General features: G+C 44.6%; 1 protein-coding gene across 1 annotated transcript; it reads left to right on the top strand.

Annotated features, from left to right (window-relative positions):
• Positions 1–769: 769 nt before the first annotated feature.
• LOC121482721 (phosphatidylinositol-binding clathrin assembly protein-like) lies at positions 770–26169 on the top strand. Its single transcript, XM_041740527.1, has 11 exons — positions 770–1097; positions 3466–3608; positions 5704–5779; positions 6238–6340; positions 6503–6596; positions 6721–6832; positions 7774–7880; positions 8674–8715; positions 13643–13722; positions 25640–25685; positions 26041–26169. Exons 1-11 carry the CDS (start codon positions 770–772, stop codon positions 26167–26169), a joined length of 1260 nt encoding a protein of 419 aa, XP_041596461.1.
• Positions 26170–26468: the final 299 nt, after the last annotated feature.

Here is a 26468-nt window from a genome sequence, read left to right on the forward strand (position 1 = left end):
TATTCACCATGACCAAGTGGGATTTATCCCCGGGACACAAGGCTGGTTCAACACTCGTAAAACCATCAATGTGATTGATCACATCAGCAAGAGAAAAACCAAGAACCATAGGATCCTCTCATTAGATGCAGAGAAAGCATTTGACAAAATACAGCATCTGTTCCTGATCAAAACCCTTCAGAGTGTTGGGATAGAGGGAACTTTCCTCGACATCTTCAAAGCCATCTACGAAAATCCCACAGCAAACATCATTCTCAATGGGGAAGCGCTGGGAGCCTTTCCCCTGAGATCAGGAGCACGACAGGGACGTCCACTCTCCCCACGGCTGTTCACCGCACCCTGGAAGGCCTCGCCTCCGCAGTCAGGCCCCAAGGAGGCATCAAGGCCATTCAGATGGCCAAGGAACGAGTCAGACTCTCCCTCTTCACCGACATGATCGTCTACGCGGAAAACCCGGGGGCGTCCGCCCGAGACTGCTGGCAGCCACGCGGCACCTCGGCCGTGGCCCGGGGCCCACGGCAGCCCCCCAAAATGTGACCTTCCCGCGAGCCGCGGTCCGCAGAGCCTCCGCCCGCCCGGAGCGCCACAGGCCCCGCTCGGTGACCCTGCCCCTCGGCCCGAGCGAGCCGCCGCCATCTTCCCGCGAACGGCCGCCGGGCGCACCTCACAATGCGCCGCTGAGCGTCCGAGTGCGGGGGCGCGGTCGCCTAGCGAAGGCCGCGAGCTCCCGGCGGACCCCGGCTGCCGCCCGCCGCCAGCCCGCGCGCTCATGGGCTCGTCGGCGTGCAAGGCCGCCCTCGGGGCGACCACGGACGAGCCGGCCGAACCCGAGCACAGGCACCTGGCGCGTGAGTACAGCCCCGGAGCCCCGGCCCCTCGCTCCGGCCCGCCACGACCACGGGCCTCCGTGAGCCCAAACAACAGGGCACACGACGGCGGCTCGGACAAGCACGCGGCGCCCTCAAAGGGGCCGGGCGCCACCGGCCCCGCAGCCCCGTACAGGCCACCGCAGCCCCCACGAGCACACGCGGCCCACGCCCGGCGAACACGCTTTACCCTGTCTCGGCAACGCTCCGCGCCCCTGCGGATGCTTCTAGGCCCCAGACTTTTCTTTAGAACATTTTATTTTATTTACTCGTGAGACACACACAGCGACCGACAGAGGCTGAGGGAGCAGCAGGCGCCACGCACGGAGCCCGACGTGGGACTCGATCCCGGGGCCCCAGGATCACGCCCTGGGCTGCAGGCGGCGCTAAACCGCTGGGCCACCGTGGCTGTCCGGGATCAGATTTTTCATTCTTTTTTTTTTTTTTGTAAACTTTTTATTTTTTTATTTACGAGACACAGACAAAGAGAGACACAGACACAGACACAGACAGAGAGGCAGAGGCAGCAGCAGGCTCCATGCATGGAGCCCCACGCGGGACTCGATCTGGGGTCTCCAGGGTCACGCCCCTGGCTGAAGGTGGCGCCAAACTGCTGAGCCACCCGGGCTGCCCAGAATTTTTATCCTTAAACACAGAATAGACGCTCAGGCTACCCTACACTTTTTAAGCAAAATACTAAAAGACAAAACTCATCAAAAGGCTGACTTCTGCATAAAAAGTGTCCATTGATTTCGTGCCAAAATTAGCTTCTCGGGGATCCCTGGGTGGCCCAGAGGTTTAGCGCCACCTTCAGCCCAGAGTGTCATCGTGGAGTCCCGAGATCGACTCCCGTGTGGGACTCCCTGCATGGAGCCTGCTTCTCCCTCTTCTTGTGTCTCGCCTCTCTCTCTGTGTGTGTGTCTCTGTGTCTCTCATGAATAAATAAATAAATTCTTTAAGAAAAATTGGCTTCTCAAGACCTGAAAGATGAACAGTAGTCAGCTATGTGAAAGATGTGGGGACCCAAATAGGGCACTTGGGCCAGTTCCACAGTATCCCAAAGGTTCAGTCCAAAGGCTGAAAGCATGGGAAAGCAGAAACAAAAAACCTACAGCAGAAACTTCCCAAAAAGAGGAATTAAGCAGACTTAGAGCAAAAAAGCATGAGAGAAGCTCACCCCTCCTAGCCTTCCCCGCTGGCATGTAGTAGACATACTTGAATCAATGGATCTGCGTTAAGGTCAACCTATTGCTCCAGCAGCAGGTTTGTTGAGCTCACTCTTCAGTTGCTATCACGGTGTCACACCCGCAATCACGCTGACTACTGAGTCCTAGGGATGAAGTCTGCTAATAAGAGTTTATACACAGTTTTTTTTTAAATTTATTTATGATAGTCACAGAGACAGAGAGGCAGAGACACAGGCGGAGGGAGAAGCAGGCTCCATGCACCAGGAGCCTGATGTGGGATTCGATCCCGGGTCTCCAGGATCGCGCCCTGGGCCAAAGGCAGGCGCCAAACCGCTGCGCCACCCAGGGATCCCTATACACAGTTTTAAAGCCAAAGAGGATTTTCTTTTTTTTTCTTTTTTTTTAAATTTTTATTTATTTATGATAGTCACAGAGAGAGAGAGGCAGAGACACAGGCAGAGGGAGAAGCAGGCTCCATGCACCAGAACCCGATGTGGGATTCAATCCCGGGTCTCCAGGATCGCGCCCTGGGCCAAAGGCAGGGGCCAAACCACTGCGCCACCCAGGGTCCCCCAAAGAGGATTTTCAAGTGATAAACGCTAACGCATCATTGCATGTTGTCCAATGGAAAAATGAAATCATGAAAGTTACCTATTGACGGTTTGTGTGAAGTAAACTGATGAATGGTCATAACCCTAAGTGGGAAATTGCGAAGGTGTTTTAGTGAAGCAGGTGTAAGGCTATACAGAAGCAGACTCAGAAAGAAAAGGCAATAGGGGCACCTGGCTGGCTCAGTAGAGAATGTGACTTTCACTCTTAAGGTCGTGAGTTTGAGCCCCATGTTGGGGTTGAGTTTACTTAAGAGATTTTTTTTATTAAGAAGAACAAGCAACAAAAGGTTAAGGGATGCAAACTAAAGGGTCAGACGTGGAGTGACACGACAAGGAAAGCTCCTGACTGACCTCTCATGTAATGGTACTTTTCTTGAGAGAGGCAGTAGGGCATAAAGGTTAGTATCGTGGTCAAATCCGGCTTCAAATACCAGCCCTGCCACCTAATTACCTGTATGGCATTGTCTGTGTTCCTTTCTTCAATCCTATTCCTTTATTTAACAACTATTTACCATGACTCGTATGCCAGCTATTGTGCCGGGTCTCGGGGACATCTGGTGACCAAAATGGACACAGGTCTCACCCTCATCAAGTATTCGGGACAATAGAGTAGACAGGCATTAACTATCGTGTAACATGTGTCCGTACAAATGGTAATACCTGTAAGGAAGAAAACGTTTTGCATTACCCCCTTTGTCATTTCTGACTTTCAATTACATCTGTATTTAAGTTAAAGTTACCGATTTTGGTTTTGAGAATTTCTCAGTCTGTCTTTTAATGCTTGTTCTGTCTCTAATTCAGACCTAATCCAGTACATAAATGGAACAAATATGAGTGTTGAACGTTTGGCTGATGTTCTTTCTGAGAAAACTGGGAGCAGAAGCTGGGTGGTAGTGTTTAAGGCCCTGGTCACTGTACATCACCTCATGGTGCATGGAAATGAGGTGAGCATGCTTTACATTCCAGTGGTAATCATTTCCTTCCTTTTGGTACAAAGGACTGTCTGTACACAATTGCAAAATATTCTTGGTTTGTCAAGGCTCATTATCTTTTTAGTTTGTGACACGTGGGGGAAGTGAATAGCAGTAGGTACTGAAAGGCTGGCTTTTGAATTCTTATGGGTATATCTTTGCAATAATTATTTGGGGTATACTGTTTGAGCCACTCGATAATAAAGTGGGTAATGGAGTGGATGTTTTTCTCAATTCTTTAGATTCTTTAGACAAAAGAGAAAACCCTCGAAGATGTATTGTTTTACTTTACCAGGAGAAACCAGGGGCCAGAGTGGATTGCATTATTACCTGTCCACCTCTCCTGCATACACTCTTTGTATTTGACAAAACTGAAATGTTCTTTACTATCAAACTACTTATTCTACTTTAACATTTTGTCTCAGTAAACTTTGCATCAAAAAATTAGGATTTAGAAATTGGCTGGATTTTGAGACGTACTACAAAGCAACTAATTATACAGTATGGTATTGATAAAAGTTGAATATATATATAAATGGAACATGATGGAGAGCTTGGGAGTAGAAATATGTGCTTATATGGGAGCTCAGTGGAACAAAAATGTGAGGGAAAGTATGGGATCTAAAATAAAGCCTTTTGGAGAATGAAATCTTGCCATTTGCAACAACGTGGGTGGCACTAGTCTATTATGCTAAGTGAAATAAGTCAATCAGAGAAAGACAAATACCATATGATCTCACTCATACGTGGAATTTAAGAAACAAAACAGATGAACATATGGGAAAGGAAAAAAAGAGAGGGAGGCAAGCCATAAGGGACTCTTAACGATAGAGAACCAAGTGAGGGTGCTGAAGGAGGGGGATGGGCTTGATGGGTGATGGGGATTAAGGAGGGCAATTGTCGTGATGAGCACTGGGTATTGTATGTAGGTGACGGACCACTGAATTCTACTCCTGAAAGCAGTGGTGCACTGTATGTTAACTAACTAGAATTTAAATACAATAAAACAAAGCATTTTGGTAGAATAACATCCTCTGGAAAAAATAGAATGAGATCTTAATCTTACCCCAATATACAAAAATAGATTCCACACCAATGAAACATCTATGAATGCAAAAAACTCAATTTTAATAATTGAAGAAAAAGTACGAGTACATGCCTGTGTCTTTTTTTGGCATTTTTTTTTATTGGAGGTCAATTTCCCAACATACAGCATAACACCCGGTGCTCATTCCGTCAAGTGCCCCCCTAAGTGTCCGTCACCCAGTCTCCCCAACCCCCCGCCCACCTTGCCTATGTCTTTTGAGTAGGGAAGACACCATAAAGTTGGAATAAGATATTTCCAACATATATATTACATCAAAAAGATTAATTTTCAGAATACATTCATTAAGAAAAAGGCAGTATAGTGGAATAGTGCACAAGACAAACAGAGAATTCATAGAAAAGGAAACCAGAGTGGCTGATGACCATCTGAGAACATGCTCAGATAAACAAAATGTAAAATGCACGGCAGTATCAAGAATTGGGACGCCTTGAGGAAAGGAGAATTCACACACCCTGTGGATGACATGTAAATATTAGTTGTTGGAGTTTATGAGTGTTGAGAAGAAAGCATTGAGGCACGTTTCATAAAATTGGAAATGCCAAGCCCAGTGACCCAGCAGACCCATTTCTCGTAGCGTGTTTATAATAATTAAAAAGTAGAAATCACCTGACTTTCCACCAGTACAGAACAAATAACTAAAACGAGAGGTGTGTATATATAACGAAGTACTAAATGACATTACATAGGATGTATACCAATGAGGCTCGATCTCAAAAACAATGCTACTAGAGGAAGTAAGATGCAGAATGACATTTAGATATGATATTAGTATTGTGAATTTAAAACTACTTAATATTTGTCCATGGAACAAACATATCGAAACTGTAAGGAAAATCGACTGCAACAGATAGAAAAAGCTATGCGATAGAATGATGTTAAATATGCATTCACAATGACAAACTCATTAAACAGCTCTATTTGTGGACAGAAGCTAATTTTATGATTTGGCACATTTGACAGCGTTTTATCCAACATCTTGCATCTAGAAACTCTTTGTTCACTTTACACAACTTCCTGGATAAAAGTGTCATAGAAGGTAAGATGATCCTTTGATGGAAATACTCCATGTGGCAAGGAGGGGAAAGCTGTGTTTTGAAAACCATGCCTGGTTAACTAACACCTGGGAGGGCCAGGCAGGGACGGTGACCCTGGGATGGGGAGTTCCCGGGAGATGTTCAGAATTCACAGCCGTTATTTGAGAAATGTGAAAGAGCCTGATAACGGTCACCTGTTTCCTCTGTTCGGGAATGTCACCGTCAACACTGCATCACCAGGTAGTTTCAAGGCTTTGAGGAAACAGGAAATAATCTCTAGCAGAGAGCGTGAGGAATATTGGACCAGCTCATTAGTAAGGCCCATTCTAGCTCTGGCGCTTCCAAGGTACCGTTGTGGTGTCGGGGTGACCCTGGCGTGATACGTCTGTGCGTGTATGGACGTATACTGAGAGTGGTTGCCGCTGGTTGGATTGGAAATGATGGAGCATCTCATCTTCAGGCTACACCATGTCAACCTTCATCAGACGATACAGCCGCTACCTGAATGAGAAATCCCTCGCATGTAGATTGATCGCGTTGGACATCACCAAAACCAAGAGAGGGTCAGTTGGCACCGTTAGTTTGTGAGCGACGACGATCACTGACCCCGGGAGAGCCCTGACGTGGAGTTGACCCAACGCACAGCCGTATTTTAAGATGCTGATGTCACCGGGCTTCTTGAACGCCTGATTCCAGGCATCCTGAGTCTCTTTTCTCTTTTGTAGGATGGATGGTATGATGAGAACTCTGGATACCAAACAGCTGCTAAACACTCTTCTGGTGATTCAGATTCAGTTTGACGCTCTTCTCAACTTTAACGTAAGAGCTTTGTGAATCCTGTCTACGCAGCCTGTAAATGACGTTGTTGAGCAGCAGGTGGGAGAAGGAATCGTGTGAAACCCCCGGGGGGAACTGATGGCTCTTTCATTTAATTAATTTCCAGGCAAATCCTGATGAAGTAACGAATGGTGTGATGCACGCCGCTTTCACTCTCCTCTTTAAGGATTCTCTTCGCCTCTTTGCAGCCTATAACGAGGGGATCCTTAATCTGCTAGGTAGGCTGAAGAATAAACACTGCTGAAAACAGTAAACTGCTGAAAGCCTCTTATCTCTACGTTGAGACTCACGTAGACCACGGTTGTTTTTTTTTTTTTTTTTTTTTTAAATTTTTATTTATTTATGATAGTCACAGAGAGAGAGAGAGAGAGAGGCAGAGACACAGGTGGAGGAAGAAGCAGGCCCCATGCACCGGGAGCCCGATGTGGGATTCGATCCTGGGTCTCCAGGATCGCGCCCTGGGCCAAAGGCAGGCGCCAAACCGCTGCGCCACCCAGGGATCCCGACCACGGTTGTTTTAGATTCAAAATAGAAGGTCCTTTTAAGGTCATGTATGTTTTTCTTTTTCATCGATGAGGCTGTGAGTGAGGACCTAGTGCACTTGTCGAGTTATAAAAGTAGGAAACACAGCCCCTCCCCTCAAGAAGCTTCAGGTCTTGATGTTAGTAAGTTAGATTACAGGCTGGAAGTTGTAGGAATGAAACTAAACCGCACTATCCCTGTGTGCTGGTAAGTTCTCGCCCTCTTCCCAGCAGCAGCGTGATACCGACCTCATGAAAACCCGTTGATTATATGGATTGAACAGTGTTGTTGCTAAGGCCAGAGGATAACCGCACCAAGGCTCTAATTGTTTTTGAACAAGTTAAAATCATACACGGATTCCGAGCGCCTGGGTGGCTCAGCGGTTGAGCATCTGCCTTGGGCTCAGGGTGTGACCCCGGGGTCCTGGGACGCAGTCCTACGTCAGGCTCCCCGCAGGGAGCCTGCTTCTCCCTCTGCCTGTATCTCTGCCTCTCTCTCATGAATGAATAAGTAAAATCTTAAAAAATAAAATGAAATCATACACAGATTCAGCCTAAAATGGAACTGGAATGGAGTGAAATGGGAAAATTGCTGAGATAGTGGCTCCTTTATGGTAAATTTGTTTTTTCATTTCCAGACAAATTTTTCGGTATGACGAAAAACCAGTGCAAGGAGAGCCTGGATATTTACATCAAATTCCTTGAAAGAACAACCAAAATGGCACATTTCCTGAAAGTTGCAGAGGTATGGGAACCAATTTCTACTCAAGGCTTTCCTGCTCTTTCTGTATCAGTTGAGTAGTTGGTATAACTGCCCCACCCCGCCCCTGCCCCACTGCACATACACAGTCAGTATTTTTAGCTATTTTTTAAACAGTAAAACTATACACTCAAATTAGGTAGTCCAAGGATTTGTAGCCATAAAGACAACTGTTGCCGAGCTTATCCTCCCGCCAGAAACACCTCTAAAACTGGGCCACGTTCATATGATGTATGCCTCTGTGCGCAGTGGACAGTAGGTAGCACAGGTCTGTGATCATTTGAAGAAAGAAACACACGAGGTGACCCGCACATTTGCTCCGACGCTCAGAAGAACCCAAGCGGGGTCAGTGTGCCTAGGCTAGCAGTAGTTGAACTTCTGAAAACCAAAGCAGATAAAAGCAAACAACAACCAAACCCAACCTATGACTCACAAGCGAGCAACAATATGAGTAACAGCTGACTCCTGAGTGCTCGACGCATTAGAACGCGTTGCTGCAATATCCACAGTGCAGCCTAGCTCTTGCCAGAACAGCAACGCTTCAATATCTCGCGAGTCTTTTATAGGTTCCATCCTTAGGATGACCGTGAGCCTGTGCGGAAGTGTTCCAGGCACACTTCAGCTTGACATGTTTTTCTTGATCAACTAGGCAGTAGCCCAGCAAGGGGTTCCTGCTCTAGGGGTGTTTTCTCTTTTGGGTGCGCATTGGTCTCACAGTTACTTTTCTTTATTGCCACTCCTTGTTGGGATGTTCCCTCCCCCTCGCCTGTGAATTCAGCAAGTTGGAATTGACCAGAATGACATTCCATATCTTACGCAGGTCAGTGTATCTCTCCTATGTGTTTCAATGACTTTTTTGTTTTTTTGGCCTTATGTATACGTGTTGGTTATGTAAATCATCTGACACTCCGTCCTCTGCCGTAATCTTACATATGTATTTTCATGTCCTCACGACTCACATCTACACATCCACATAGGTGGACAGACATAACCATGGGTTTCCTGAACATGTCTTTGAGCTGTTGGTCTTATAAAAGAGGCCGTGCCCGTGGAGTGCTAGATGGTGAGTCGTGGTATAACAACTAGGCCCTGCTCTTTAAATGGACAGAACTGATCAGTGGAAACAAGGATATTTGGGATCTCCTGCAACTCATTTCCACTCTCCATGGCTCATTTAGGCAACTGCAAAATGGGTCTGATCCTATTGTCTTCTTGATGCTGGCAGCTCGAGATGCACTGCATTATCTTCTATTTCCCAATGAACCCCTGGGCATTGGAACCCTAAAAATGTCATCAAAGTCGAAGGCCCCTGAATCTTGGTAGGGTTTATCTCCTACCCTCTGGAATGCATGTAGTTTTCCAGGGTCTTCCATGGTACTGGCCACTTTCTGCTCCTCTGATCCAGCCAGCATGACATCATGGTTGTAAGTGGGTCAGTGTGATTTTGTGAGGGATAACCAGATGATTTGGACTTCTTCTGACCATGTTAGGACAGATGTTGGGAGAGGTAACGCACCCTTGGTCACAACTGTAAAGGTGTACTGTTTTCCTTCTCATGCCTACAAGCCCTTTGTGATTTCCACCTTTGGAAGCAATGGAAAGCAGAACACTCACGCATACCACGTATCTGAGACTACACTAACCCGCCTCTACCAAAGGAACCGTTGCACTGGGCACTGCGGCAACAATTGGATCACTACTACCAGATTGCTTATGCTGTAGGTTGTCATTCGCCAGGGCCTGACTGGTTTGGGGGCCATAAGGGCGACTTACATGGAGATATGATGGGGACCATCATCACTTTCACATCCCTTTTATCTTTAAGATTGGTACCAACTTCTACCCGCCCCCTCCTGGGAGGTGATTGTGTTTTTCATTTACTATTTTGCCTGGAGGGTCAGTGGAGGTGCTTTAAGATACAGAGATCTCCACCCTACAAGTGAACATGTCCCAGCAGGGTCTGCTCCCACGCCACTCCTGCCCCTAGGCCTCTGCCTACAGGTAAGTCACCATATGGGCCAGAGACTCAGGACTTTTGTGGCCATCTGCCCAGATCTCCCCGTCCCGTAAGTTAGGGCTTAGAAGCCCAACCCTGACCTTGGAGTGTCAGGCCTGCCTTGGTTGGGACTGGAGGAAGGCGAAGGACTCACAGTGCCTGGCACAGGTCGTAGTCAGGTGAAGAGAGAGAGGGTGAAGATGCAGGGGGGCAAAGGGGTAGTAGATTGAGGTCCCCTCAGGAATGAGACTACGTTGGATCCAGAACACTATGGATGTAACAGTAAGAGGATGGCGGAGGCAAGGATGGGATGGTTGCAGATGGAGATAAATGTCAGTCTTGGTGGCAGAGAAGGAGGGGGTTTCTGTGTGACGTATTGTCATAGATCTTTAAAGAAATGTGTCTCGTAACGTATACATGGCACAAGCGTCCCTTCATGTACACATGAGCACAAGGGGACTTGTGCACAGTGAGCCCCCCTGTTGGAGGAAGTAATGCACAGCTTCCCGAATGACAAGTCCTAACTGGGACACAGAAACCGTGAGAATGTGTGGGTGAGTAGGGGACAAGATGCGGTTTCATTGCCCGAAGGTGTCATAAACCAGTGGATGTCGATGGACACACATCGATTCACACACGTGCTTGGGCCGTGTCAGGAGGAAGGAGCCATAATGCATGAGACGCAGCCCCCGCTCCTGAGTTCCCGAGAAAGCCGACAGGAGCATGATGCATGTGTCCCCCAGTGTCGTCCTGCCCCCTGACTCTTCTTCACCTTGACCTTGGTTCCTTCTGGCGGTGGTAGCCATGGGAGGGGTTCCTTTGCTGGTGGTGACTTGGACTTGGCATCTTGGCCTCGGCCTCCTCCACTGCTCCGCTCGTGGTCAGAGCTTTGGGGGAATATCAGGAGGAGCCCGGGGAAGTCCGCACTTCCCGTTGGGCCACCCTGTCTTACCTCCATTCTGGTGCCCAGGATCCCTGAATGAAGAAGAAAGTAGATGGTTACGGGGAGGCTGTGGAAGGCAGGCGCCGCTCTTTGTTGGTCAAGTCCCTTGCACATCCTCAGTCGCCCTGGGCCAGTCGGAGGCCTTCTGTGTGCACCGGGCCCTGGCCGTGGGCCGCGGTGGGCACAGCTGCTCCGGGCGCTGCTTCCTCGGGTGTCCTGGCCACCCTGGAACGGAGGGAACAGCCGTGGGCCGGCCTCGGGCTCCCCTGGGCCTTTCCCCGACGGCAGTGGGTGCGGGGTGTGCAGGCTCGCCCGGAGCCCCGCGTCTCCCTAGCAGGTGCCCCCACCCCCACGCATCCCCGGCCGGTTCCTGGCGGCAGCGGGGTTGCGGGCCCCTGGGGGCCCCTGGCGACTGGGGGGCGCCTGCCCGTGTCCTGCTCGTCGCGGCGGCTGCGCTGGGGCAGCGGCATCTCGGTCCCGGAGAGCGGCCACCGCGTTGGCGGCCAAGAGCTCGGACGCGCAGGGCTCGGCCGCCGGCGGGGCTCAAATGTGCCGATACGTGTCCTTTGGTTATTTCAGTTACCCCGTGGTAGTGTTTTTGTCACATACCTGTTGTCTGTCCCTGTGGCAGACCCTCGGCGGTGCCTGATCGCCTCGGGGTCCGGGGCCCCTTGTGGCCCGGCCTGCGTGCCCGAGCGTGGGAGGTCGCCCTGGGCCGCGCACGCCCCCTTTCCGCTGCCGGGGTGCCCGCGGCCTTCGGCGGGGACAGACGCCCACGAGTGGACCCGGGGCGCGCAGGGGGTGAGAGGCGTCGCTGGCCCGGCCACGACCTGCTCCCCACGCTCGACCCCGAGGGGGAATCCGAGCGGGCGCACGTCTGGGTTTGTGCGTGGCCGCTCATCCTGTGGCCCCTCCGCGGGGTGCCCGACCGCCTCCTCCGGCTGCTCGCACGCCCGGGTGTCCCGGCACCTCCGTAGCTGCTGTGCCATCCCCACCGTGAAGGGCACCCGTCGTGTTGCGCGTGTCCCCCAGCCTCCGTCCCCTCAGCCGCGCGCTCGCCCGCAGTGTGTGGCCCCGACGCCCCCGATCGCTGATCCACACGTCATCAGGCCCCCTCGCTCCTGCAGGTCATCCCTGGCCGCCCAGCATTGCCCGCTGCGGGCCGCGTTGCGGCTGCGGTGGGGGGGGCCCACTCTGCTAGGCTCTCTAGGCTCTCCCCTGCAGCGCCCCCCGCCGCCGCCGCACGCTCCTGCGCACTTGCCGGGCCCCCACCTGCAGCTGTCCCCCACCTCCTCCTCCCCCTCCTCCTCCCACTCTCCTCCTCCTCCTGCTTCCCCTCCTCCCCCTCCTCCCCGCTGCTCCCACTTCTCCTCCCCTCCTCCTCCTCCCCCTCCCACTACCCCTCCTCCCCTCCTCCTCCTTCTCCCCTCCTCCCCTTCCCCCTCCTCCTCCTCCCCCTCCTCCCCTCCTCCTCCTTCTCCCCTCCTCTCCCCCTCCACCTCCCCTCCTCCCCTCCTCCTCCTCCTCCCCCTCCTCCTCCCCCTCTCCTCCTCCTCCTGCTTCCCCTCTCCCCCTCCTCCCCGCTCCTCGCTCTCCTCCCCCTCCTCCCCTCCCCCCCTCCACCTCCCCCTCCTCCTCCCCCTCCTAGGCTGCTTCTCCGGAGGGCGGGCCGACACCAGCCACCTGTGGCTCTCTTCAGCACCGCTTGCTTCTCCAACCTCCCTGACGTGATGCCATTGCCTGGCTTAACCCCTGTCTGAGTACCATGTACCCCGCTTGCACCATACTCTTCCCAACTTTGATTTTACATTCATCCGTGCGATTATTTGCTACTTCTCCTCCCCTAGACCTGCAGACTGGAGCTTCCCAGCTCATGAAGCCTGGGACCAGGTGGTTTCCACTCATGGAAACATAGAGAAAGAAAGAAAACCTGGTGAGGCATGAAGGAGTCAAAAATAATAGGGCAGCCCGAGTGGCTCAGCGGTTTAGCGCTGCCTTCGGCCCAGGGCGTGATCCCGGAGACCCAGGATCGAGTCCTGCATCGGGCTCCCTGCATGGAGCCTGCTTCTCCCTCTGCCTGTGTCTCTGCCTCTCTCTCTCTCTCTCTTTCTCTCTCTCTCTGTCTCTGTGTGTGTCTCATGAGTAAATGGATAAAATCTTTAAAAAAATAATGAGTGATGTCAAGTCCAAAAGAGATAGGTGTTTCAGCACGCCTTTGGTCATTAATAATAATAATAAAAAAGAACAGGAAAGCATAGTTCAAAAATCTGACTTGGTATCAAGATGCTTTTCGTAGTGACTTGACTTGTAGCAACTGCAGCTGACCCTTGAACGGCCTGGATTTGAGCTGTGCAGGTCCACTCCCGTGTGGAGTGTTTTCAATAAATACTTTGGGAAATTTTTTGGAGCTTGGCGCCAATTTGAAAAAACTCAGACATGAACTGTGTAGCCGACGAATACTGAAAACGTGAAGACAAAGTTGGGTGTCGGTGTAAGCACAGCACAGAAGGCGTATCACACACGAGAGCTGCGTCAATAGGCCGTTTACGCCACTGGTAAAGCTTCCAGCCGTTCGCAGGCTGTCGGGGGCTAAGTTCTGGGGGAGTCACAGGTTACATGTCGATTTGCAACTGCACGAGGGTCCGCCCCCCTCCCGCCTCATCGTGTGCAGGTCAACCGTGTTCACCTTTAATGACTTCGCCACGTAGCTGTCTTGATTTTTGTTCAGAACCTTTATCTGATGTCGGACAGTACGGATTTGCTAAGAACTCTCAGAAAACATGTCTTTCACAACGACTTTATCTTCAGGCACCCTACAGTTTACTTGAAGCACTAAAACAGCATTTAGCTTCTTTGGAAGAGAAAGAGGACAGTTTGCCTCCTTACAGGTAAGCTGGTGGTTGTCTCCATTCTGCTTCTAAGTAATTTCCCCCACTTTGCTTCTCTCTGAATACTTTCCCTCCTTTTAACAGTGGGAAAGTGACTAAGTAAATCATGGGCTGTGAACACGCTGCAACACACTATGCAGCAGTCTTCAATGATACTATGGGGTGCAGGTTTTTACTCTTCACTGGGATCCCCTACTCTCCACAGGGGCCATACGCTTCCCCAGGGAACACCTTTTATAATGTTGACTGATTCTCAAACGTTGGGACTCGGGTAAACCCTCTTCTGAAGAATTTGATTTCTTTTCTTAGAGGCTCCCCCAGTGAGAATGACTCTTGTAGACGATTATTTAATATTTATCTACAAAACGGTATGCAAAATGTCAGGTATGCAAAAGATACAAAATGTCCTGAGGGACATTCGGGACGTGTGTATACACATATATACGCACGTACGCACATGCACACGCTCGTCTACATAAGAGTATATAGAGATACAAATTAAATAATACAAATTTTGGGGTATATCACTTCAAAATGTTCATGTTAGCTATTTCTTAATGGAAAAATGGTGGTTTATTTCCATTTTCTTTCTTTCTTTTTTTTTTTTTTTTTTACTTTTCAGTATTATTCAGAATTTCTATAAGGCCCGTGTATTATCCATTTATTCCATTCCTTGGGTTACGTTGGTTATAACCGCCTTATATTATCATGTTCTATTAGACAACAAGTCTGTTGACTGTTCTATTTATCATGGATAGATGTTTACTTAGTATATACTTGGACAGATGGTTTAATAATAATAGATGGATGATAAATGGTTGAATTAAGGAAATGTAGGCTCAGCTGGGTAGGATATATGTGATTCCATTGTCCTCCAGTGTATCTAATTTCTCTTGTAATCTTTTAAGTCTCCAGCATGCATTGATTCCCTCCATCCCGAATAATCCAGTTGTGAAAACTTCAGCAAGCGGATCTTGGTTTACAGGTAACATAACTCGATTATATGATGATGTCAGTAATGACCGAGGGCAGGATTAGGGTCTTTAGTTCTTCCACTGCTTCACACCTACTGTGTCGGCTGCCTCTTCCTGAAGCAGTCTCCAACCTAGTGATCTCATTTGCGGGAGTTTATGCGATGATCATACTCAGGGTCGTGAAATGATATATGAGCAGAGATATCCGTTACAATGTTGTGATAGCAAAACGACTATCAATAAGGGGCTTGCCTTTATGTACTGACACAGCATGATCTCCAAGATAGATCGTTAAATGGAAAAGAAGCAAGGAGTGAAACCAAGTATAGTGTGCTCCCATCTTTGTTTTTAAAAACCGAAAAAAGAATGTGTATGTTCGAATCATTTCTCGAAGAATATACAAAAAGATATACAGAAGGATGAATAAAATGCACCGCCTCCAAGAAGAACTTGGTGGCTCATGGAAAGGGATGGGTGGGAGAGTCCTCACTGTACACCATTTTCTGACTTTTGAATTTTGTCCTTGCAAATAATCACTAATTAAAAGATAAATTTAACGAAGAAACACATACACACATACAGTGCGATCCTTTGTAACCTCTTAAGACTAGTTTGCCTCGTACTTCAGCAGCGTGCTGCATTTGCACCTGGTGATGTCACATTGGCAGCTTGGAGTTGGCCTCGATCGAAGTACTTACACCCAGAAATGGACAAGCACTTTGAAACGGGCCATGTGTTTTCCTCGGAGAGCTGGCTGTTATGCATTTACTGGCACATGACAGCTCATAATCAGTCATATTCTGTTTTTTAATGGGTGATTGCATTTCAGTGACGTCACTTGATCCTCTAGACACAAATCCATGTAATGGTTATATTATCTTACGGTTTATATGTGTTTGAATTAAAGTTCTTAATTTAACTTGAAAACTTAAACTGTGTGTATTTTAAATGTCTTTACTTTTCTTTTGTACACATCTTCTCAATGGACCCACCATCTGCACTTTCGACGGGTGAGTTTGACCAAAACTTTGAGGAATAAAAGTCCTTAGGGTAAAACGATATTATGGCAAAAGTGGCACATTAGCTTTGTTTCCAAAACAATGACTACTCTTCTGGGTCCCTGTGGTTTGGGAATCACGAGTGCTTGCGGGAGATATTACAAGATGAGTAATCATAGTATTTGACAAGCTGTGGATTCAGTCTGATGTGATTGTGAAATCCAAGCTACTTGTCATAAAGGCCTACGGGTTGCCTCACCCCCATCACTTGAACCAATTCTGTTGACGATCCTATGATCAGCTGAAACCTTTTTTTCTTTCTTAAATCACTGATTTAAAAATACCTGCCCTGAATCCAGAGTGCTTGGGTTCAAATTTCACTCTACCGTTCATGGACGGTGTGACTTTGGGCAGACCACTGAGCCTCTCTGTGCCTCAGCTTCCCGTCCTCATGAGGTTGCTGTCGAGATACATGAATCGATACTTGTAGAGTGCTTAGAACAGGGCTTGATCCATGTGTTACTTAGAAGTGCATTTAAACACTTTAGCATGTGGGGATGGGGATCTTTTTGTGCCATGTTCTAATTCCAGCATAGTTGCCATGCAGTGCTATATTAGTTCCAAGCGTGCAAAATATTGATCCAATGATTCTGTACATTACTCAGTGCTCTTCAGGACAAGTGCCCTCCTGCATCCCCATCACCTGTTTCCCCCACCCCTCGCCCACCTCCCCTCTGGTAACTGTCAGGGTGTTCTCTAAGGTTAAGAGCCTGTTTCTTGGTTTGCCTCTCTTTTCCCCCCTATGATGGTTTGTTTCTTAAATTCCACATTATGAGAGAAATCATATGGTATCTGTCTTTCTCTGACTTATTTTGTTCACCATAATACTGTCTAGCTCCATCCACGTCATTGCAAAGGGCAACATTTTGTTCTTTTTGATGCTGAGTAAAATTCCTTTGTGTATGTGGACCATACCTTCCTCACCGTTCGTCTATCAGTGGACAATGGGACCGTTTCCATAATTTGGCTACTGTCAATGATGCTGCTATAAATGTAGGGGTGCACATATCCATTTGCATTAGTGTTTTTGTACTTTTGGGGTGAATATCCAGTGGTGCGATTACTGGATCATAGGCTAGTTCTATTTGTAACTTCTTGAGGACCCTCCACACTGTTTTCCAGAGTGGCAGCACCAGCTTGTGTTCCCATCAGCAGTGCAAGAGGGCTCCTTTTGATCCACATCCTCGCCAACATCTGTTGTTTTTGTGTGTGTGTGTGTTGTTGATTTTAGCCATTCTGACAGGTGTGAGGTGGTATCTCATTATAGTTTTGATTTGTATTTCCCTGATGATCAGTGACGCTGAGCATCTTTTCACGTGTCTGTTGGATACTTGGGGATCTTCTAATGATCTTTTTTGCTACTGAATTCTGGCTTACTTGCACTATGTCAAAGAACCTTCTCTATACTTTCAGTCCTTTGGAATTTGTTGACACTTGCTCATGGCCCAGCATATAGTCATTTTTTTTTTTTTGGTAGAAATTTTATGTGCACTAGAAAACTATGTCCTCTTATTGTTGGATGCAGTGTTCTATGTATGTCCTTTAGGTTGATGTTAATTGTGTTGTTCAAATCATCTCTATCTTCATTAATTATTTTGCCTGCTTATTCATAGAGTTGCTAAGAAAGGTGTGTTAACACTTCCCTTGTTTCCTCGTAAGCTACGCTGTAAGCACTATTTTTACCATCCACACTACTAAATGACTCTTGTCAAAGTCACCAGTCACCCCCATGTTGCAAGATCTGATGGCAATTACTCAGTCTTCATCTTATTGGGCCCCCTCAGTTCATCCCTCCCACTTCCTTCCTATACTTTCTTCAGTTTGCCTATTGGTTTCCTTCTTATGTAACTCTTGGCGCTTTTTTAGACTTTTTTTTTTAACTGATTTTTCATTACTTTTCTTTATGTATAGTTATTCATTTCATAGATGGCCTCATTCCAGACTCAAGGCTTTAAATAGTATTTATGTGATAAGGACTCCCAAATTAGTATTGCTAGCTACAGACATTAATCTTGGACTCCAGAATTGTGTATCCAGGTGCCTATTCAGTGGTTTCATTTGAATTATCTAATAGGGTTCTACATCTCAGGATGTCTGAAGTTGAGCTTCTGATACCCCACCCAAACCTGTTGGTTTTACCTTCAAAATATATTTAAACATTGCGCATTTCTCACTATCTCCAATGCTACTACCCTACTCCAAGTTAGCATCATTTCTTGGCTTCTTCCCTTGCCCTCTGCGGTTCCTTCTTTACATAACAGAGGGATCCGATAAAAATATGAGTCAGATAGATCGTGTCTCTCCTCTGTTCAAATCCCCCCAGTGGCTTCCGCATCTTAGGGAAGTTGGCCTAAGATGGGGGGCCTCAGAGTAAAATGCAAAGTCCTTACAATTCTTTACAAGACCCTCAATTGCCTTTCTTACTTCTTTGATTATTCTAACTCCAGACACATTGGCCTCCTTACTAGTCCTTCAGATATATTCCTTCCTGAGGGCCTTTGCTCATGTTTCTTCTGCTGGGTCCACATGGTTCACTTTCATATACTTTAGGCCTTTACTTAAAAGTCCTCTTCTCAGTGAGCCTGTCCTATCTAAAATGTACATACCCCCCCCCCAACATATCATACCTCTTTCTCTGATATTTTTCCCTCAGCCCTTATCATAATCTAACATCTGTCTCCAATGGAATGTAAACTACATGAAGGCAGGTATTTTTATCTTTTTTTTCCTTCACTGCCGTATCTTTAGCACCTAGTATGGTGTCTAACAAGTGCTCAATTAAAATGTATTTAATGGATAATTTTGCATGACTTTATTAATACCCATGAACCTAAGAACTTGATGTGCTGCTAGTTTGTAATGGGAGGTACATATATATCATTACGGTAGTGATATAAATTTGGTTTAGTTTTTCATCTAATCCACCTTTTATTTTCAGATTATTTTCCCTATACGATATATTATAACCAATGTTACCTTCACAAGCCTACAAACCTACTGGAGCCAGAAAGCAACATGAAAAAACCGTGGCAAACAATCTGGACAGATCACTTGTTAGCCTTATAGAAGGTAAGCATCTATTTCTTTTTCTATTTATTTATTTATTTTAAATATTTTATTTATTTATTCATGAGAGACACAGAGGTAGAGACACAGGCAGAGGAAGAAGCAGGCTCCCTGCGGGGAGCCCGATGTGGGACTGGATCCCAGGACCCTGGGGTCACGCCCTGAGCCCAAGGCAGACGCTCAACCACTGAGCCACCAGGCGTCCCAAGCATCTATTTTTATATTAATATTTTATACAAGTATGTGTGTGTGTATATATATATTTAAAAGCATTTTAGAAAAAGTATACAAAAATAATGTAAAATTTGTTTGTTTTATGAAACAGATTTTAACCATGGAGAACCCTCAGTCAAAAAGTAAGTTTTTATAATTTAAAAAGGACAGCCAATAATGCATACATATTAGAGGTAGAGGCTCACGAGAATAACAAATAGAAAATAATCATTTTAAAATTCAATATCGGAATCATTTGTTAACAAAACTCTATAATATGTGAATTTTTTCCTTCAGTAATTGAAGTAGAGTATTTCCTTGTTGTATACTACCCCAGTTTTTGTAGGTGAAGTTCTTGGTTAAAGTATAAGGTATTATGTATGTATTGCATGGTTCTCCTACCCCGCTGGCAATCCCTTCATGATTCATCTGAAGGATCTTCTTTTTCTAAGCATGTCTTAAATATTGGAATTTCTCATAGTGTTTGTACTTTTGGTTCTTTCCTTATTTATTATATAGACTATGTTTAATGAATAATACTCATTTTTGTATTATTAAACAAAGACAATAAAGCCACCAGTTGGAGCTCCTCAGCATCTTAAGGTAATCAATGTTACTTCACTGTGTGAATCCCTACATTTTCTGCCAAAAAAAAAACCCTCCAAAAAGCAGGCAAATGGAAACCAAAGGAAGGAAGGAAGTGATAATATTAACAACAAACAGTGTGGAATGTAAGTTTAAAATCCCTAAACAGAATAAGGAAGGCTATCATACAATGATAAAGGACACTACTTATGAAGGCACTATTTTGTGTATACACAAATTTAAATACATAAGATAAAAATTATTAGAAATACATGGAGAACCTGAGAAAAATACAATTATAATGGGTGATTTCAAACCACTTCTTTCATTATTGGACAGATGTAGTAAGCAAAACATAATAAGGATATAGAGGAGTTTGAATAATTCATAATAAATAATAAACTGGAGTGTTTATTTTCTTCAGGGCAATCACAAAGAAAAACTTGACAAAAACTAAAGCATTTTACAGGCTACCTAATGAAATTAGGACTTGTCAATAAAAAGTTGGCCATGAAAATCAACTGTTTATAAGTTTAAAAATATAATTGTTTAGTCAAAGAGAAAATCCAAAGGAATGTTATCAAACCATCAGAAACTAACTCAGAGGAAAATTTCATCAGAGAAATCAATGAAGAATTAATAAGAATTTAGTTTTTATCTTAATGTATATAAAATAAGAAAAAATATATTAGACAAAATGTATAAAGACAAAAGCTAAAATTTCAAACAAAAACAAATGCTATGCTAAACTTCTTTGTAAAGTCCAATAAAAGAAGGGCCTCTGACTAAACAGAAAAGAGAGTGTAGAAGTAAAACAAAATGAAGATTAAGAGGGCTCACGAAACCACAGATGTAGGTGAGACTAAGATAATTCAAAGCAAATGGTTTGGCAAGAACATATTTGAAAACCGGGAGTAAACTGATGATTTCCAAGAAAAATAGAAACAACAAAATTCATCCAAGAAACATGTATGGACCAAATACCACGTAGGTTTTAAAAAAGGAATCATAGATCTGCTGAGTTATCATGGGTTCCTGGTTGAGCTCACAAATACAATGCAGGAATATATTTCGAAATTGCAGTAGCTGTACAGGCTGCTGCGTTTTTGTGTTGGAGTGTGCCGAATGAAACACCTCGTCTGAGACGGTAGTAGGGGAGGTGGTATCATGACAAGCAGATACGTCTGAGACGTGGTTTGAAGGTAGAGTTGATAGCACTTGCTATTAGAGGTGAGGGAAGAAGAGTTAGGGATGGTGCTTGAGTTTTTGGTTTGAGCTACTACATTGATGGTAATGTTACATATCGTGATGGGAAAGATTGAAGGAGACATAGTTTGACTAGGTAAGTTGAGTCAAACATTCTCTTTTGACAGACAAGTTAGTTTCGGATGTGTATGAGACATCTAAGAGGTAGGTAGATATTGGGGTCTAGATTTTAGAGCTGGTGCTAAAAAGCGTGGGAGTTAAAGCCATCCAAGCTTGATCACTTGATCTTGGTAGAGACTAAAGAGGATAATGGTAGGTCCAGAATTGAACTTCGAAACATCCTAATATTGTAGGGATTGAACAGAAAAGGTTAAAGGGTCAAGAACCGAGGAAAACGAAACACCAGCAATGGATCCGGAATTGTCACTTTGGACCTTTAAATAATAACCCCTATTAAAAATTCTTAGGGAAATTTATTTCCAGTCTAGAATTTTGTACTCAGACAAGCTCTCAACCAAATGCAAGACTTAAATAGACCAGTTTCAAAATTCAAAAAAAATCCAAAAAAAAAAAAAGATCACCTACCGTGCAGCTTTGCTCAGGAGGCTCCTCTAGGGTGTGCTCTAAGAAAAAGGGAAGCGAACTAAGAGAGAGAGGCAAGCATGTGCGATTCAAGGAAAAAGAGAACCCAGTGGAAGTGAGAGGAGGAGGGAGTTCCCAACATAGCAACAGTGGAAATCCCAGGAGGACATTTGTACAACCAGCTTGGAGAGCACCAAGTTGGATTGGAATAGAAGGATATACCGCTCCAGGCAGAAACCCTTTCCACTTGAGATAATTATTATTTCCAGTATATCATAAGCTCCACGAAGGCAGGTATTTTCATCTGTTTTACATATTTCAAGGACCAAGAATAATGCCTGGCACCTAGTAGATATTTAATGGATATTTGTTGAATGAATGCAATGAATCCACACTTCATATGTGAAGCATATGGTGTGAGTGATAAATCTTCTAAAGGAGATCAGTAATGTCTAAAACTTATAAATTAAGATACAATAGTATAGGCATCTTTTTTTAAGAGAATGGTGGAATAAAAATTATGGAATCATAGAATTTTAGAATCATGGTATTCCATAAAGAAATAACTTTCTTAGGGAATACCGTAAAGAAAGAGTGGCTACCTTTGGGAAGGGGGAGTGGCAACTAATGTTTTTGGTTTGGGATCTTTTAGCATTTTTTGACTTCTTAAACTCTGTACCACATAGGTAAAACATAAATTTATATAAGTCAAATGACAGCTACGGAATTAATAGGAGCTTTTAGAGACAAGAACCATCAGAGTCTGTTTCCTTTTTTTCTATTTATTTTCATATTTATGTGAAACATTTTCTATGTAGTGCTATTCTCCTAATAACTTTAATTCTGTAAAGCAGATAGGTAAAGCATTGTTTATCCTCATTTTACAAATAAGGAAAGAAGTTACTTAGTGAAGATTACACGGCTAGTGAACAGCCTCGTGGAGCTCAGAACGTAGAGCCCCTTTGACGTGCCACCCTGGGGGTATACTAGTTTTTTCTCCAGATACGCTATTAAGATAGTTTAGGATAAAATGTTTTCACTCAGGTCACTTTATTTATGGGAAACTACTACTATTGAATTCTTTCTATGAATTCTCAGACTTTGTTAGTGAGGAATTAATTAATTAATTAATTTATTTATTATTCATTCATTCATTCATTTAAGATTTTATTTATTCATGAGAGAGAGAGAGAGAGAGAGAGAGAGAGAGAGAGAGTGGCAGAGACACAGGCAGAGGGAGAAGCAGGTTCCCTGCAGGGAGCCCGATGTGGGACTCGAACCTGGGACTCTGGGGTCATGTCCTGAGCAGCTGCTCAACCACTGGGCCACCGAGGTGCCCCTGACTTCATGTTTAAGTGGTAGATTTGTCATCTTCCAAAATGGACTAATTTATAAATCCCATCTTAGATCTGACATGAAGTGGCGTTGGCCTTCAGAGGTGGAAATTGCTGGAGGAATCAAGTGGCAGTTGAATACCTACACCAGCACATCAACCATCTGGAAATATATTTCTCTTCCTTCTGTTTCTTCCATGGTAACATTTATTGTGTATTATTACCTAGTATCGTGGCAGTAGGTCAAAAGAAAGATCTGAGAAAGAGAACTGACAGGACTTGCTAATAGACTGAAAATTGAAATATGGGTCCCCAATAGATTCTCTGCGATTCTAAAATTCAAAAAGCTCCAGAAAACAAGTTTTTTGTTGTTGTTGTTAAGCTTGCAACAAACTCTTTTGGCTGCAGGACTTTATCTGAACTCTAATGAGGCTGTCGTCATAATTTATCTAAGTGTAAATAATCGTATGTGAACTTTGCATTTGTGTTTTGCTGCAGAGATATTAATGTGCTCGATTAACAGGGTGCTGTTCCAACCCCCCGGGTCTTACTGAAATGTTCTTTGTGTTATTTTTAAATTATTTTTCCAAAATACAAAACATTTTGAATCCCGAAACACATCTGGCTCCAAGGGCTTAAGGATGTGGACCTGTGCTATATTTATTTATTTATTTTTTTGCTTTAAAACTTTGTCGGTCCAATGATATAACAAACTGCATATTAACTGTTGAGTACACAGTGACTTTATTTTCCTGATATGCAGCTGAGGTACGTTTGAGGAATGAAAATTTTGAGAGGATTTGGGACAGAGGAACAGGTAATCTCAAAACATACTGAGGAAAGATGTGGCTGTGCTGCTTCAGACAGGACACAGATGAGTAAGAACTAGGAAGGGCATAGCAAGGAAGTGTTGGGTTTGGAATAACTAGGAAGACATGCAGAAACAACCTGACAGTTTGGATCAAATATACATTCTAAGACCTATTAATAGTCTTCCCTTATTTTCCTTTCAACGGCTACAAGGTCTGGTCATTTCCATTCTTTCATTCTTGATATTGGTGATTTGTGTCTTCTGTTTTTGCTGATCTTGCTATGGAGTCATCGATTGTATTGATTATATCAAAGAACCAACTTTAACTTTTATTGAATTTTCTATATTGGTTTTATGTTTTTAAGTATATCGATTTCTTTTTTCCCCCCAAAGATTTTATTTATTTATTTATTTATTTATTTAAAATTTTATTTATTTATTTTTTAAAGATTTTATTTATTTATTCATGAGAGATACAGAGAGAGGGAGAGGCACAGGCAGAGGGAGAAGCAGGCTCCATGCAGGGAGCCCGACGTGGGACTCGATCCCGGGGCTCCAGGATCAGGCCCTGGGCTGAAGACGGCACTAAACCGCTGAGCCACCCAGGCTGCCCCCAAAGGTTTTATTTATTCATTTGAGACAGAGAGATACAGAGAGAGAGAGAGAGAGAGAGAGAGAGAGCATAGGTAGGGGCAGGGGCAGAGGGAGAAGCAGCAGACTCCCTGCTGAGCAGAGACACCACCCCCACCTCCCCCCTGACACAGGGCTTGATCCCAGGATCCTGGGATCATGAGTTGAGCTGAAGATATACACTTAACCACTGAGCCACCCAGGCACCTCTGACTTGATACTTCTCTAATATATTGTTCAATGGTATAAAACTCCCTCTGGGCCCCTGCTTTAGATGTCTTATTTTCATTTTTGTCCAGTTCAATGTGTTTTTAGTTTCTCTTTGATTCAAAGATTATTTAGAGGTATGTTGTTTGATTTCTAAGTGTTGGAAGATTTTACTGTTATGATTTTATTATTGATTTCTGATTTAACTCCTTTATGGTCGGAGAAAGTATGTTGTATGTTTTAAATTCTTTTAAATTCGTTAAGTCTTGATTTATGATCCAGGGTATGGTCTATCTTGGTGAATATTCCAAGAACACCTGAAAACACATGTATGCTGCTGTTGGTGGCTGGAATGTTCCACCAATGTCAGTTAGGTACTCCTGTGTTTATGTTTAGGTCTACCATCTTATTATTTTCTGTTTCTTCCCTCTATTCATTGTCATTGTTGTTCCTCTGTTTCTTCTGTCTTGCCTTCTTTTGATTTCTTTGAGTATATTTTAGAATAGCATTTCATTTTAATTTATATGTTGTGATTTGGATAATATCTCCCTGTACAGTTTGCTCTAGCAAGTACGAAATACATACTTTTCACAGTCCATTTAGAATAAAAATTTTACCATTTCAACTGGAGTGTAAAAGCGTTAGTACCATATAGATTCGCTTGCCTTCCTCCTTTTGTGTGATAACTGTCTATACGTATGTTACATTGAAAAGACCGATCAGACAATCTTACACTTTTTTTTTTTTTGCAGGACTCAAGGTGTCATTTCCAGTGTCATTTCCCTTCTACCCATTAGCAATTCTGGCTATGAATTGTCTTATTTTTTCCTTCATTTGAGAATGATTTCAATTCACCATTAGTCCTAAAGCAATTTTTACTGGATACAGAATTCTGGAGGGACAGTTCTTTTCCTTCAGCCTTTGAAAGATGGGCCACTTCATTCTGGCCTCATGGTTTCTGAATCATCTGTTCCCCTATAGGTATTGCATGATTTTTCTGTGGCAGCTTTTAAGATATTTTTCTTTGTCTTTCATTTTCAGAGGTTTGAATATGAGGCATGGATTTCGGGGGGGAGTTATTCCATTCAGGTTTGTATAGCTTAAGTTTGCATTTTTCTATGTTTTGCCAAACTTGCAAAGTTTTCTGCCATTATTGCTTCAAATACTTTTTTCAACTCTATAGATTGTTGTGTCACTGCTCCCTGAGGCTCTTTTTACTTCCTTTGAATCTTTTTTTTATCTGTTTTCCAGAATAAATGGTTCTATTCGTCTGTCTGCTCCTGAGTCCTTCGATTGGGTATTTTTATTTCAGTTACTGCATTTTTCAGTTCTGAAGTTTCCATTTGTCTTTTCCTGTATCTTCTGTTTCTTTGCTGATGCGTTCTATTTTAACTTTTATTTCGGGAGTGTTCATGATTACTCATTCAAGCATTTTATAATAGCCACTTGAAAGTCTTTGTCAGATAATTTCACCATCTGTGCGATCTCATCATTGGTGTCCATTGATTGTATTTAGTCATGTAAGTTGAGGTTTTCACGGTTTTCTTCATGTGCCAAGTAGTTTTGGATTATGTCCTGGACACTCTGCCTCTGACTTTGACTCTGGGCCTTATGACATTTTATGGAGAGTGTTGGTGTTTGTGTTTTTGTAGGTGCTTGACCTGCTTAGGTTCCAGCTGCACATTCTGTCCTTCCCTGACCTGTGGTTCCAGCCAGTGTCAGCTCGGTTTCTGTGGCCTCTGTGCTGCTACGCCGGCCTGTCTGGCATCTGTGCCCCCTGATGCTCAGCCTGGTCCCTCCCCTGTGATCATGTTCCTCAAGATCAGATATACAGGGATGCCTGGGTGGCTCAGCGGTTGAGCATCTGCCTTCGGCTCAGGGCGTGATCCCAAGGTCCTGGGATCGAGTCCCACATCAGGCTTCCCGCAGGGAGCCTGCTTCTCCCTCTGCCTGTGTCTCTGCCTCTCTCTCTGTGTCTCTCATGAATAGATACATAAAATCTTTTTTTTAAAGGATCATATCTACAGTTGTGTTTTCATTTTCATTTGTTTCCATGTTTTTTTTTTACTTCTCCTTTGAC

Source organism: Vulpes lagopus, chromosome X (assembly GCF_018345385.1).
Source record: "Vulpes lagopus strain Blue_001 chromosome X, ASM1834538v1, whole genome shotgun sequence".
NCBI classification, from domain to species: domain Eukaryota; kingdom Metazoa; phylum Chordata; class Mammalia; order Carnivora; family Canidae; genus Vulpes; species Vulpes lagopus.